The sequence below is a fragment of the Notothenia coriiceps genome, unplaced genomic scaffold (genome assembly GCF_000735185.1).
Source record: "Notothenia coriiceps isolate Sejong01 unplaced genomic scaffold, NC01 NC01_scaffold00020694, whole genome shotgun sequence".
In the NCBI taxonomy this organism is placed as follows: Eukaryota; Metazoa; Chordata; class Actinopteri; order Perciformes; family Nototheniidae; genus Notothenia; species Notothenia coriiceps.
The window spans coordinates 20,964-34,399 of NW_011353395.1; the positions used below are offsets into that span (position 1 = coordinate 20,964).

Here is a 13,436-nt window from a genome sequence, read left to right on the forward strand (position 1 = left end):
TTATGACGACTTCTCTTTCTTCGCTCTCGGTGAATCCGCTCCGTTGGAGTTCACTCCGTTTACTCCGTTGGCTAAAAGAGAGAAGAAGAATTTCAATTAGTGTCATTTTATCAATTAACCGTGTTAACGTAAGCATGGATACATTGAAGGGGAAATGATCATTAAATCCCTCACTTGTAAACATTTTAAAATCTATTTATATAGACTATTTTTGTATGTGATGTTGTCTTTTTAATCACCTTAATTATTTTAAGTGTATATTTATTTATAATAGCGCTGTTTTTCTTTTGTTTGGCTCAGTTCTTTGATTTTCTTCTCAGTATCCTGCTTTTATGTTGTCTGTGAATTTACTGCTTGTTTTCATATCCAGTGCAGAGGAACACACTGATGTGCAGGGTGTGTGTTCAGGTGTCTGTGTAGGTGTGTGTGTGTAGGTGTGTGTGTGTAGGTGTGTTCAGGTGTCTTTGCAAGTGTGTGTAGGTGTGTGTGTAGGTGTGTTCAGGTGTCTGTGCGTGTGCGTAGGTGTGTGTGTGTGTAGGTGTGTGTAGCTGTGTGTGTGTGTGTGTGTGTGTGTGTGTGTGTGTGTGTGTGTGTGTGTGTGTGTGTGTGTGTGTGTGTGTGTGTGTGTGTGTGTGTGCTGTTTGTGTGTGTGCAGCTGTGTGTGTGTGTGTGTGTGTAGGTGTGAGTGAGTGTGTGTGTGTGTAGGTGTGAGTGAGTGTGTGTGTGTGTGTAGGTGTGAGTGAGTGTGTGTGTGTAGGTGTGAGTGAGTGTGTGTGTGTGTGAGTGTGTAGGTGTGTGTGAGTGTGTAGGTGTGTGTGTGTGTAGCTGTGTGTGTAGCTGTGTGTGTAGCTGTGTGTGTGTAGCTGTGTGTGTGTAGCTGTGTGTGTGTAGCTGTGTGTGTGTAGCTGTGTGTGTGTAGCTGTGTGTAGCTGTGTGTAGCTGTGTGTGTGCAGGTGTGTAGGTGTGTAGGTGTGTGTGATGTGTGTGTGTGTGTTCACCTTTGTCCTTCTTCGATTTGCTCTTGGCGGGAACCTGCTTCTTCTTCAGGTTCTGCGTCAGGCCGTGTTCTCTCCACCTCCTCAGCTGGAAGTTGATAAATTTCCACATCATGAAGGCCTGCGTCAGGCAAATGGCNTGTGTAGGTGTGTGTAGCTGTGTGTGTGTGTAGCTGTGTGTGTGTGTAGCTGTGTGTGTGTGTAGCTGTGTGTGTAGCTGTGTGTGTGTGCAGGTGTGTAGGTGTGTGTGATGTGTGTTCACCTTTGTCCTTCTTCGATTTGCTCTTGGCGGGAACCTGCTNTATTTTAAGTGTATATTTATTTATAATAGCCCTGTTTTTCTTTTGTTTGGCTCAGTTCTTTGATTTTCTTCTCAGTATCCTGCTTTTATGTTGTCTGTGAATTTACTGCTTGTTTTCATATCCAGTGCAGAGGAACACACTGATGTGCAGGGTGTGTGTTCAGGTGTCTGTGTGTGTGTAGGTGTGTGTGTAGGTGTGTTCAGGTGTGTGCGTATGTGTAGGTGTGTAGGTGTGTTCAGGTGTCTGTGCGTGTGTGTAGGTGTGGGTGTGTGTGTGTGTGTAGGTGTGTAGCTGTGTGTGTGCAGCTGTGTGTGTGTGTGTGTGTGTGTGTCTAGCTGTTTGTGTGTGTGTGAGTGTGTAGGTGTGTAGGTGTGTGTGTGAGTGTGTTTGTGTAGGTGTGTGTGTGTGTGTGTGTAGGTGTGTGTGTAGGTGTGTGTGTAGCTGTGTGTGTGTGTGTGTAGCTGTGTGTGTGTGTGTGTGTGTGTGTGTGTGTGTGTAGCTGTGTGTCTAGCTGTTTGTGTGTGTGTGAGTGTGTAGGTGTGTTTGTGTAGGTGTGTGTAGGTGTGTGTGTGTGTGTGTAGCTGTGTGTGTAGCTGTGTGTGTAGCTGTGTGTGTAGCTGTGTGTGTAGCTGTGTGTGTAGCTGTGTGTGTGTAGCTGTGTGTGTGTGTAGCTGTGTGTGTGTGTAGCTGTGTGTGTGTGCAGCTGTGTGTGTGTTGTGTGTGTGTGTCTAGCTGTTTGTGTGTGTGCAGCTGTGTGTGCGTGTGTGTGTGTGTGTGTAGCTGTGTGTGTAGCTGTGTGTGTGTGTGTGTGTGTGTGTGCAGGTGTGTAGGTGTGTGTGTGTGTGTGTGTTCACCTTTGTCCTTCTTCGATTTGCTCTTGGCGGGAACCTGCTTCTTCTTCAGGTTCTGCGTCAGGCCGTGTTCTCTCCACCTCCTCAGCTGGAAGTTGATAAATTTCCACATCATGAAGGCCTGCGTCAGGCAAATGGCCGCCAGGACGGTGATCCTGCAAATCAAATATTTAAATACAGTTATATACGGGTAGAAATGGGATATCAGTCCACCCTCGGACACTCCGGTATGTCCGAAGCAGTGAATGATGTCGCACACACACAATACGTTTTCGAAGTCTGCAGAACAGACGTGTGTTTCTGTGTTTCAAGGAAGTATCAGCGACGTGTTGAGGCTACATTTTGGTCTAATTTACTGCTGAGCCCCTCTCTTCCTCTTCCTCTTCCTGAATGACTGGTCATACACAGAAAGGGTGGAAATAAGGTCTTTATTGTAAGTGGTCAACCTGATGATCCTGCATTGAAATTAGAAGAAAAACTTCTATTTATTTCAATATATTTTAAAGGAAGGTCTTGTTTTGTTAAAAATGAAATAAAACCTTAAAAAACAATTATGAAATGAACGAAGAAAGTGTGCATTAAGAATCATAAACTCATAAACAATGTGCTAAAAGTTATTTCAAAAGTGGATATTTGGAGTTTATACTTTTACAGGCTATTGCATTTTTGTATTTCAGACTAATATCACTCTTAAAAATGTGTATCCTATCTTCCCGTGTGTCCTCTCGCTCACACTCACCGAACAAAGATGACGTTAAAGTTTCCTGCGGACAGATCGAAGCCCTGGTTCTCCGAGGTTGCGAGTCCGAATCCCACGGTGAGGACGGAGAGAGAGAGAGTGAGCAGCCGACACAGAACGAACAGAACCGCCCAGAGCGTGAAGCTGGAGAGAAAGAAACCATCAGTGGATCTGGATTGCGCATATATACAGTATATACATATTTATATATACACTGGGAATATATACAGTATATACATATTTATATATACTGGGAATATATACAGCATATACATATTTATATATACTGGGAATATATACAGCATATACATATTTATATATACTGGGAATATATACAGCATATACATATTTATATATACTGGGAACTGAGGAGAGGAAGAACTCACCCAGACTGACGCGTCTCGTTGCTGAAGTAAACGAGGCGGGACATGTGGAACAGAAGCTCGACGACGTAGTGAAGAACCAGCAGAACCAGAGCCAGGCGGTTCAGACTGAAACACACACACTTTGTTAAAACAGGGACTACACACACTTTGTACAGAAGGACAGCAGAGATGTTCATCACAACCACAGAGGTTTAAGGATGTAAATATGTTTGTAGTAGTTTGGTATTCTAACTTATTCTGTGTATTTGATAAAGATGCTCTATTGACATATTTTAAACTGTCTATATGTGTATAATTACACATGTTTATGTTCTATTGTTTTTTTTTAACAATAACTCATAACTTTGTAACTTTCTATATTTATATAAATTTTTTCTGCACATTTTTACATTTATTTGACTTCACTCTAAAATGGAGCAACTGTCTCCAAACCCATTTCCCCCCGGATTAAAGGAAGCCCTCTGGTTCTGGTTCTAGTCTTACTTGAGGATGTAGGCGCCAGCGATGTGGACGAGGTAGAGGAAAATGTAGACGAGCTGCCGAGGAATATCCTCCTGAAACACAGAATCCAAATAAATACAGAGGAGTCGAGCAGGAAACAATGAAACACGACCAGACAGGAAGTCGAAGACACACACACACACACACACACACACACCTTCTTTGTCTTCTGGAAGTAGAGTTCAGGCAGAGCGTGCAGCCAGTAGCCCAGCTGACAAATGAAGTAGAATTTCATCTGGAATCTGAGGGAGAATCAGGAGTAAGAATATGTTCTAAACGGATCATGAACAGCCACACTTAAAGCTGTTAATTTAAATAATGTCAAATATGACGGCTTTTCTGGAAGACTTCAATGCATAATTTTCTGCTACTCATAATCAAACATCAGCTTGTTTCAATAAGAACTACAAATCCAGACTTCTCAAACCTAGAAAATACGTCTTAAAAAAAGAAACAAAAGAATGTGGAAATATACTTTGGAAAAATAATATATATAGAAATCATATGACGATTAAAATCCCTTTTCTGGTTAAAATAAAGACTTAAAAAGCACCAAGCTCTAAAAAGCGTACGGTAAAAACAACACATTCCTCTGAAGCCTCTGGTGTATGTTACTGCAGACATGTTACATATTATTCATTCAAATCCCCTAACAATCTGTAAAATGGTCGACTTACGGCATGAGTGTGTGTGGGTACCCCTCCCACAGAGACACAGGGTTGGACAGCAGGTTCTCCTGAGCACAGAGAAGGGTTTTAAGTTATAGTTAGGAGAGTTTTAGGACGTTAATCAGATGTGAAGGATCACTGTCTGTTACTCACAGACATCAGGATGCTCGCCCCCCAGCCGGAGGAAAACAGGTAGAAAGCGCTGAGCTGCCCCGACTCGTTGAATTTGCTGTGCTTCGTTTTAGAGAAGTGCTTCTTCCTGTTGATTTTCTGCAGAAAACAACAACCTTTAAACATGCAGAGTGAGAGTGTGTGTGTGTGTGTGTGTGTGTGTGTGTGTGTGTGTGTGTGTGTGTGTGTGTGTGTGTGTAGTAGTATAGTAGTTAGTTAGTTAGTTAGTTAGTNCTCAGAGAATGTTTCTTTATTATTTAGGAACTTGTGATGTGTCATTCTGTAAAGCACGTTGAGCTGCATGTGTTGTATGAAAAGTGCTTTATAAATAAAGCTTTATTGTTATTATTATTATTATTACTTACGTCCAGCACGTACTCCTGGATGATGGCGTGCATGATGATGGCCACCAGCATGTAGAAGAAGGTTGTGGCCAGGTCTTTGATGCCGTGGTGGAAGTGGTTCACCGGCGTCTCCTCTGGGCCTAAACAAAGTGAGCATGGTTTAAAAAAAAGTATTTTAACCGGAATGTGTTTCATTTATGTCCGAAAAGTCACACGCACCAACTTTAGAGCTAAAGAATTTACTAGAAATGTGGATTTGTGATTATCTTTGGCTGAAATTGAAATTCTGATATCAGAATTTCTGCACAATTTTCTTTAGACAAATTCAGGATAATCATAAGAATCTGAATACCAAGAGTTGTGTGACAATTGCTCAATTCAAGAAGGATGGAATCAAATTTAAAATGACTAAATGAAATGCAATTAAATATATAAAAATATATAAAAAAAAGAAATAATATTATCAAATAAAATGGGACATTGTACTAAAATGATAAACATTAAATATATTTAACCAAATGTGTGTTGTAATGTCAAATGGTGAAGATTCCTGATTTATTTCTGCAGGACCTCAACACTTTATTCAGAGCGCCATTCGAACACGTTTTTCCTACAGGAACTCAAATCCTCAAACATTGCGTCACCTGGTTTCGGAGCACGAGTCCATGCTGTGATTCACACGTTTCATCACCTTAGATCTGTCTGGATTAAAGTGTCTCGGCCTCGCAGTGTTGCACCACTTTGAGGCTTTAAGAGTCACACACTGGAGTTACATTTCATCCTCACACACACACCCTGTATCTGTGCAACAATGTGAGACACACTCCTCTGCTCGTGATCCATGCACCAACAGCACAAGAAGGAATTGTTGAATCTGTTTCCTTTCAGTGCTGCATAATGTTTATTCAATCTGATACACACTGTAAATAAGTTACAGCGCTCTCAGATAAGGCCTGAATCAGCAGCTGTGTGTGTGTGTGTGTGTGTGTGTGTGTGTGTGTGTGTGTGTGTGTGTGTGTGTGTGTGTGTGTGTGTGTGTGTGTGTGTGTGTGTGTGTGTGTGTGTGATCTCCAGCGTTGTACACACACTGTATCTGCAGAGGAACAACCTCGAGAGGCCTGAACTCCACCTCAGCCCGAATGCACTTTATGCACCAGGACTCCATGTGGCTCCAGGGACAGAAGGAAGATCTCTAAATGTCTCAGAGTCCGGATGAGAGGCTTCTCGCTGACGACTAGAGTTTATTTTAACACATCGTCTCCTAACATGCGCTTTAATGACCTCTGGAGACTCACCGCTGGTTGAGATGGTGACGTTGTACTGCACGGTGATGAAGAGCACGGCAAACTTCGAGGTGACCTGTAGACGGTAAAGACATGTAAGTATAAAAGCACATTTTAAAATACAACTTTAAATATGATTATAGGAGGTTATAGTTAATTGTGTTGTTATCTATAGATGGCATTTCTCTTTTTTGATTTAGTTTTACTTCATACTCACATCAAGACTTGAAAAAATGCACTTTATCATAAAGTTTGTACATTTTTCACCATAAAATGTGAGGTTTTTGACCCAAAAACAATTTCATTGTGGTAATTCTTGTATTTTGTCTGTATATATATATATATATATTGTTGATTAATAAAAGAAAAGGCCTACATACATGAACTTTAACAGTTAAATCAAACAAGGCAGGGTTATATATTGTATTAAAAAAGTAAAAAATGCATCAGTTATTTAGCTTTAATTAAAAGGCTTTGATCTGCTTTTCAATACTTTGTGTAAAAGTCAATTAATACAAGATAATTATACTTTAATTAGCAGATATCACCTTAAAAATGGGACATTTACAGACAATACACAAATCATAGGAGAAAAAGCATTTTACAAATCACAAATAAACCATAATTATAAAAACATTGATTAAGCCGTTTTAATTAAATGGCCATATGTCAAATATATAGAGATATTTAGCATATTTAGACTTTAATAAGTTTAGAAATGTAATAAAATAGTCGTGAGTTTACCAATAAAGTATTAGTATTAGATGTGACGCTGGAACAGGGAGTAACTGTTTCCTCTTTCACAACAAAATAAACAAACATGTCATTAAACCGAAGTAGTATTTAATGTTCATTAGTGGTTATTATATTTGAAAGTGCATGGTGCAGCAAAAGTACCACACACGATGCAACAGCTGTTAGAGTTTTACTTTGGTGAACAAAAACAGGAAGTAGTTGAAACGCCTAATGGCGCTGTTTCCCTTCGAGGATGAAACTCGCTTTAAAATCACATTTAATGTAAAATAAAGTGTCCCAGCAGGCAGATAGGGGGCTAAATGTTCACTCTGCAGCACTAAATTTCAATTAAAACATTTATTTCACGTCTATATTTAACTTAGAGTGCGTGTGAGGGATGACAGAGCGCAGGCGGTGTGTGTGTGTGATTGCCACGTAACCCATTTACGCACAGAGAGCACAGCGATATTTAAATAACTCACACACATGCAAAGATACGAGTCTGCAACACACACTATTAAACAATAATAACAATAAACAAGAATAAAGCTGCACATGAAAAAACTTTAGGATGTCAATATGGATTTGGAGATGGGAAGCTGCCAGATGGACTCTAGCATGCGTCACGTTACCAAAAAAAGACGAGAATAGTAGTTTTTTTTTGGAGATAGGATAAAAATGAAGCTTCAAAGACCCGTAAAGATGCGTAAGAGCCCCCCTTTTAAGCATATTTACTGGTGGAGTAAGAGGCAGGAAAAAGAGGCCAGCAGCGGGCACAGAAACTTTGGATGAGAGGAGGAAGTGGAGACATGTTATTTACGGACAGATGGACAGATGTGGAGGACCTGGATATCTGGACCTCAGCATGTGGACTCACCTCGAACATCAGCCCCAGCAGGAACACCATAGCAACACAGGAAACAATGTCTGCATGGTTCTGGATCACAAACTCATGGCTCAGAACCGGCGGGGTCTTGGTGGTCTTCTTTCGGATCCCCATGTCGACAGGACTCGGTGTTTCCTCCTCCTCTTCTTCTGTTTCTCCTTCTCCTCGCAGCTGCTTTCTGTTCAATCTTGTTTGTGTTATTAATGGTTCTCCTGTGTGCAGAGAGTCGGTGCTTCCTCTCGGTTTCGGGTAGAAGATTGAATGGCGTGTCACTCTTCAGACAGTGGGAGGGTCCAAAGGAGGAGAGGAACAACGAGAGGAGCTTTAGCACCGGAGAGAGGAACCGGGGATCCGCAGCGACACCTACAGCACCGGAGGAGAGGGCATCATATATATTTAAAGTCTTGTCATGCTTTGTGATTTTCTGTCTGCGTGTTGTCCTTTGCCTCATTTCACTTTGCATTTTGACTGGACCAGTCTTGTATTAATAACCTGATTGTTTGTTGTGGTGTGTAGCTTAAACATTTATATACACATGCATATTAGCTAGAAAATAATATGTATTGTTTCAAATATATATTATTTATTAGCACAAATATGAAAAAAGACCAGGAAATATTGGTATAAACTATAACAAATATGAATACAATTGTGAAATGATGCTTGAACACAAACAATAAACCTAAGAAGTATAAAAAGGAAACATAAAATCAATAAAAAAATAGGTGAAAATACATATATTGAAACAAATAACAATGTGTTTAAATGAAACACTATATGGGTATCAATCAGCATGTGAATAAGAAGGGAACGCAGCAGGGATAAACAGGTGAGTAACAGGCGGAAATATTGTTTTTAAATAACGTTACAAGCTTCCTGATGTCATATTAAAATGTCCCTGCTCTTTCTGTAAGTACTCTGTCACAGGAAACACACTGCACAGCTGTTAGTTCCATTTTCTGTTCTCAGTTAACACACCTGTCTGAGGTTCACCTGGGAAATCACTGACAGGTGGATCCTCCAGGCATCTGAAGTATGTCCACACACACACACACACACACACACACACACCTAGACACACACCTCATATCTATTATGTAAGGACATTTTTCCGTGTGTGTGCAGAGGTTTGTTTCTGTGGTGGAGTCGTCACGAGTTCCTGGAAACAGAAAGAGAAGTTTCTTTACAGCTGAGAGCCGACATGAGCCGGACCAACGGTGAGTGACTCTGAAAGGGATATGCACCAAAAACTGTGTGTTATTTAAGGTAGAAAGTGATTCAATTGGGATTTATATATTTGTATCTGAGGTAACTTTATGAGAATGGAATTATTTAATGCGAAAATTGATTTATTTGAATGATTTTAATAAGAAATGTCACTATAATTGAGTGCTATCTTGGATAAGTTTGTCTAAAATGTGCTTTTTTATAACCTAAAGCTTCTTCTTACACTGTTTTAAATGATATCGCGGCTCGAGGACAGTATGTACTTTGTATTCATTGAACTATGATCAAGTCATCTTAAAACATGTCATTCTGTAATCCAGTTTTCTGTGTTGAATAAGTGTCCATTTAGCATTTTCTCATTCCTCCTAACATAGTATGACGTTTTCTTAGTATGGCATCTAAAAATGTCAATTTGTATACGAGAGCAGAACAATTTGTGAAGATACTTTATGAAAATATAATAAATTAACACAAATTGCTTTATTTTATTGATACGAATAAGAAATGTCGTTATATCTTGAATTATTATCCCTTAAATGTGCCTTTTTGTTAATTTCTCCAACATATAGCATCTCATTACACTCTTTAAACTTATATTTTAGTTAAAGGTCTTTACATTTAGTACTTTTGTTTGAATCTACCTCGTGTTTCTACCGGTAATCTCATTAAAACATGGACTTTCATTCAGTCGGTCATTACGTGATCAGGTTTCAGTCAGAAGACTCACAGTGTGTTAGGGTTCATTCATCACCTTGTGAGTCCAGCTGATAGCGACGTGGTTTTTCCTCCATGAGGTTTCTGAGATTGTCGTTTATCAGGATATTATAAAGACTTTTTGACTTGTTAGAGTCGGTGAGGGCGGATCATTTATTCCGGCAAATTACTCAGACCTACTAACTAACCTAACCGAAGTTATTGAGTAAGTTTACTGCTTGGCTCAGATCCACCGACGTCAGCAAGATCTCACCTCTATTGTGTTGAAAACTCATCTCTTTGGACTCCACTTCGAGCGATATAATTACTAACAAAGCACTTCTATACTAATAAAGGACTGGCTTATCTAAAGCCAGTTGAGTAGCACTTGAAATGTTTTAGCTCTATGAAACCTGATGTACTTATATGATTCTGTTTTCTTCAAGTTTGTATCTTGTTGGTCGAACGCACTTATTCTTAAATGTAATGTAATGTATTAACTCCCCGAAGAACCAGGTTCAATTAACTGCTGTTTCAATTCAGACGACCCTCTTAATCTGTTTAAGCGTAAGGAATAATTATTCTTTGACACTTAGGAGTAAGACAGAAATATTCCCTTACACTACCTAAGTGTGAGTGTGGCAGGGTGCAATCTTACCTTTGAAGCAGGAGAGGAGAGCGCAGATGTCTTTTAAGTTGTCCCAATCCAAAAGGTGGGGTCAGTTTATTTGAAGACAAATAGGTCCAAACTTATACAGGGTTTTTACCTTCTCTCTTCACAACATTATAATCATACTAAACATATCATGCTGTGATCATGTTCAAATATGAAACTTTAATTCACAGTTTTACATTTATTACCATCATTTTTTACTTCAACTTCCCAATTCAGTTGTGACATTTAAAATCTCCCGATAGAATTTAGAGGCATTTCCTCATAAATGACCGGTGACAATAAAAAGCACATTCAAGCTTTCATTCACCAAATCAATTCAAATCAATTCCATACCTTTTTCTTAGACACAGATGGCGGGTACTAACATTCACAAACACATACGTATCTCCTGCATGTATTCGGAGGAAGATCCTCACAGGTGGCGGGTACTAATACTCACAGCCACATCTCAATTCATTCAACTCATTCAACAAAGTAATTCAAGAGATATTTACCAAGTTTTGAGAGAACCTTACCGAGAGCAAAAACCCAGCTCTGAGGGACAGAGCTTACCGGGAGAGAGTATACCAGGGGAACCCCCCCTCTATCTCGCTCTCTCCAAAAAAAAGTTCCTCCCCATCCGCCAGTGTCTTTATGCTCAACAGGATATAAAAACCTAAAGACCCCTCCTCCACACCCATATTTGTGGAAACTGGGCAGGGCCTCTGATGTACAGGACTGGACATGATCAGACATATTCTATTGGCTATGGCATAAGACACACCTTCCCATGTTTGTGTAAAAAGGACATGACCCCTACTCTGCAGGACTTGCAAAATATTATTCTCAGCTATGACATAACCACCCTTTTGAGGCCTCAATGTATTTCTCCTTAAGTCCGGAGCCCCCATCCCTGTGTACTGCTGTGAGGGGAGAGGGAAGAAACTGTCTCTCTCTTATCAGTGACACCCATAAACCATTATAGGCCTCACACTCAACTTAACAAACCACTTGTGTTTTGTTTATACTGTAAATATAGAAAATCATAAAATATGAAGCATTTTCATTGTGGGTTATACAAGAATATAATTGATTAAAATTAACTTTCGTTTTAAGTATTCATCCTAATATGAAGATCTCAACAGACGGGATCAGAGGGCAGTTGAGCAGTAACAAAATAAACGATGCAACTGTGTTTAAAATACTTAAAAACACTCAAGTGAAAGTATGCATTATGCAAAATAAGTTGACGAAAGACTTGTAAAAGTAAAGTTGAAGCTGGTAAAGGTGGAGTTCATTCTTAAAAATGTTAAATATACTGGTTTGTGGATACATCTGTATTCATAAATCAACATTTATGTTTTGTATGAGTTGTAAAATAATTAAATGAATCAAGTAAATGTGGTAAAAAGCACTATTTGTACTGAAGTAAGTACATGCACATTAGACTTAAGTAGTAAGAGATAATATTTCATAACTTCAACATACTGCTGTGTAGCTAACTAAATATTAATAAATCAACATTTAATCGTCCAATGTGTTTCGTATGAGTTGTAATATAACTAAATTAATCACGGAAATGTGGTAAAAAGCACTAAATACCCTCTGGATGTTTTGGAGTATTGCAGGAAATACTTAGTTAAGTGCATGCACATTAGACTTAAGTACAGTAAAAGTACTTAGTTACTTCCAGCACTGCTTTCTTTTCTTTGTTTTTACCTTCAACCCATTTCTTTGCTGCAGTAAATGGAATGTACTAGTTCAATCCTGTAGTATTGATTCATGTTTGCAATGTTTTGTATGAGTTGTAATACGGTAAAGTGGTAGAAAGCACTTTATGTGTAGGGAATACTGAAGTTAATTACATGCAAGTAAAGTAAATGTTTCCCTAAAAGAAACATGCTTTTGTTCACAGACTAACAACATGGCACCTGCACAGCTGCAGTCCGACACCTCCAGCGCAGATTTCCTTCACAACGTCCAGAGGGAAACTGAGCACACATCCACCCGAACACTTCTACATATTTCAAACCTTTAGATGAGTTCCTCTACGGACAGCATGCTCCAGTCGGAGGTCCAAAGCTACGCTAAACATCGCTGGTTGCTCACCATCGCTGGACTCCTCTTCTACGTAGTGGATGTTCTCACTGATGTGCTCCTGGCGCTGAGGTATTTTCAGCAGAAGGATTATTTATGGACTGCTCTGACTCTGACGTTTGTTCTGACTGGGCTGCTGGTGACGCAGATCTTCAGCTATTCGTGGTACTGGGACGACATCAATGACCCTCTGCAGAACCCAGATGGAGAACCCAAAATATCCGGGATGTCCAGAGGAGCCATCGCTGCCCTGCACCTGCTGGGGGTGGGCATCTTCACCAGGTGAGCGTAGAATACTGTATGCAGAGAGGGCAAAAGTACACATCCTTTACTCAAGTAGAAGTACACATACTCGTGTTTAAAAATACTCTGGTGAAAGTAGAAGTATTGACTAAACTTCTTTACTCAAGTAAAAGTAAAGAACTTTGAAATGTACTTCAGTAAAAAGTACCCATAACTAGCAGCTGTTTTAAAGAGTACCTGACCTCCCTTTATATTAATAGAACAATAATGTCATTGTTAGCTAATGAATGTTTCCATGCTGAACAACGGCAACATGACAACGTTTTCATTGGTCCCTCTTCTTTAGAGAAGACCAGGGAATGATGGATACACGGATCGTGTTCAAATCAATAGGCACGCAATGACTCTAAATAATAATGATCACGCCACCAAACACACATTCAGACTAAAGGAACCAGCCTGTTTGGAAAATGAGAGAAGTAGAAAGTACAGGTATTTGAGTTCAACATGTAAGAAGTAGAAAGTACAGGTATTTGAGTTCAACATGTAAGAAGTAGAAAGTACAGGTATTTGTGTTCAACATGTAAGAAGTAGAAAGTACAGCTGATAAATGATTAATGGACAAAATGTGTCTTGTGTTAAATACAGGTATTTGTGTTC

At 39.5% G+C, this 13,436-nt stretch overlaps 2 protein-coding genes across 2 annotated transcripts; one reads left to right on the forward strand and one right to left on the reverse strand.

Moving 5' to 3' along the window:
* On the reverse strand, positions 1-8,143 carry tram1 (translocation associated membrane protein 1). Its single transcript, XM_010779786.1, has 11 exons — positions 7,853-8,143; positions 6,253-6,316; positions 4,979-5,097; positions 4,596-4,712; positions 4,452-4,510; positions 3,932-4,016; positions 3,757-3,827; positions 3,274-3,378; positions 2,888-3,031; positions 2,152-2,303; positions 1-71 (listed from the first exon to the last, which is right to left on the reverse strand). Exons 1-11 carry the CDS (start codon positions 7,973-7,975, stop codon positions 1-3), a joined length of 1,110 nt encoding a protein of 369 aa, XP_010778088.1. The 5' UTR covers positions 7,976-8,143.
* A 911-nt stretch (positions 8,144-9,054) lies between these two features.
* LOC104952877 (XK-related protein 9-like) lies at positions 9,055-12,815 on the forward strand (the record flags this gene model as incomplete). Its single annotated transcript, XM_010779787.1, has 2 exons — positions 9,055-9,078; positions 12,352-12,815. A coding segment is annotated over exon 2 (341 nt), but the record flags the coding sequence as incomplete, so codon positions are not given.
* Between the last annotated feature and the right edge of the window lie 621 nt (positions 12,816-13,436).

Coding starts and splice junctions, on each gene's coding strand:
- tram1 (XM_010779786.1), bottom strand. CDS start 7,975: ATGGGGATCCGAAAGAAGACCACCAAGACCCCGCCGGTTCTGAGCCAT. Junction 5,098..6,252: donor CGTCACCATCTCAACCAGCG/GTGAGTCTCCAG, acceptor CACTTTGTTTAG/GCCCAGAGGAGACGCCGGTG. Junction 4,713..4,978: donor TCCAGGAGTACGTGCTGGAC/GTAAGTAATAAT, acceptor TGTTTTCTGCAG/AAAATCAACAGGAAGAAGCA.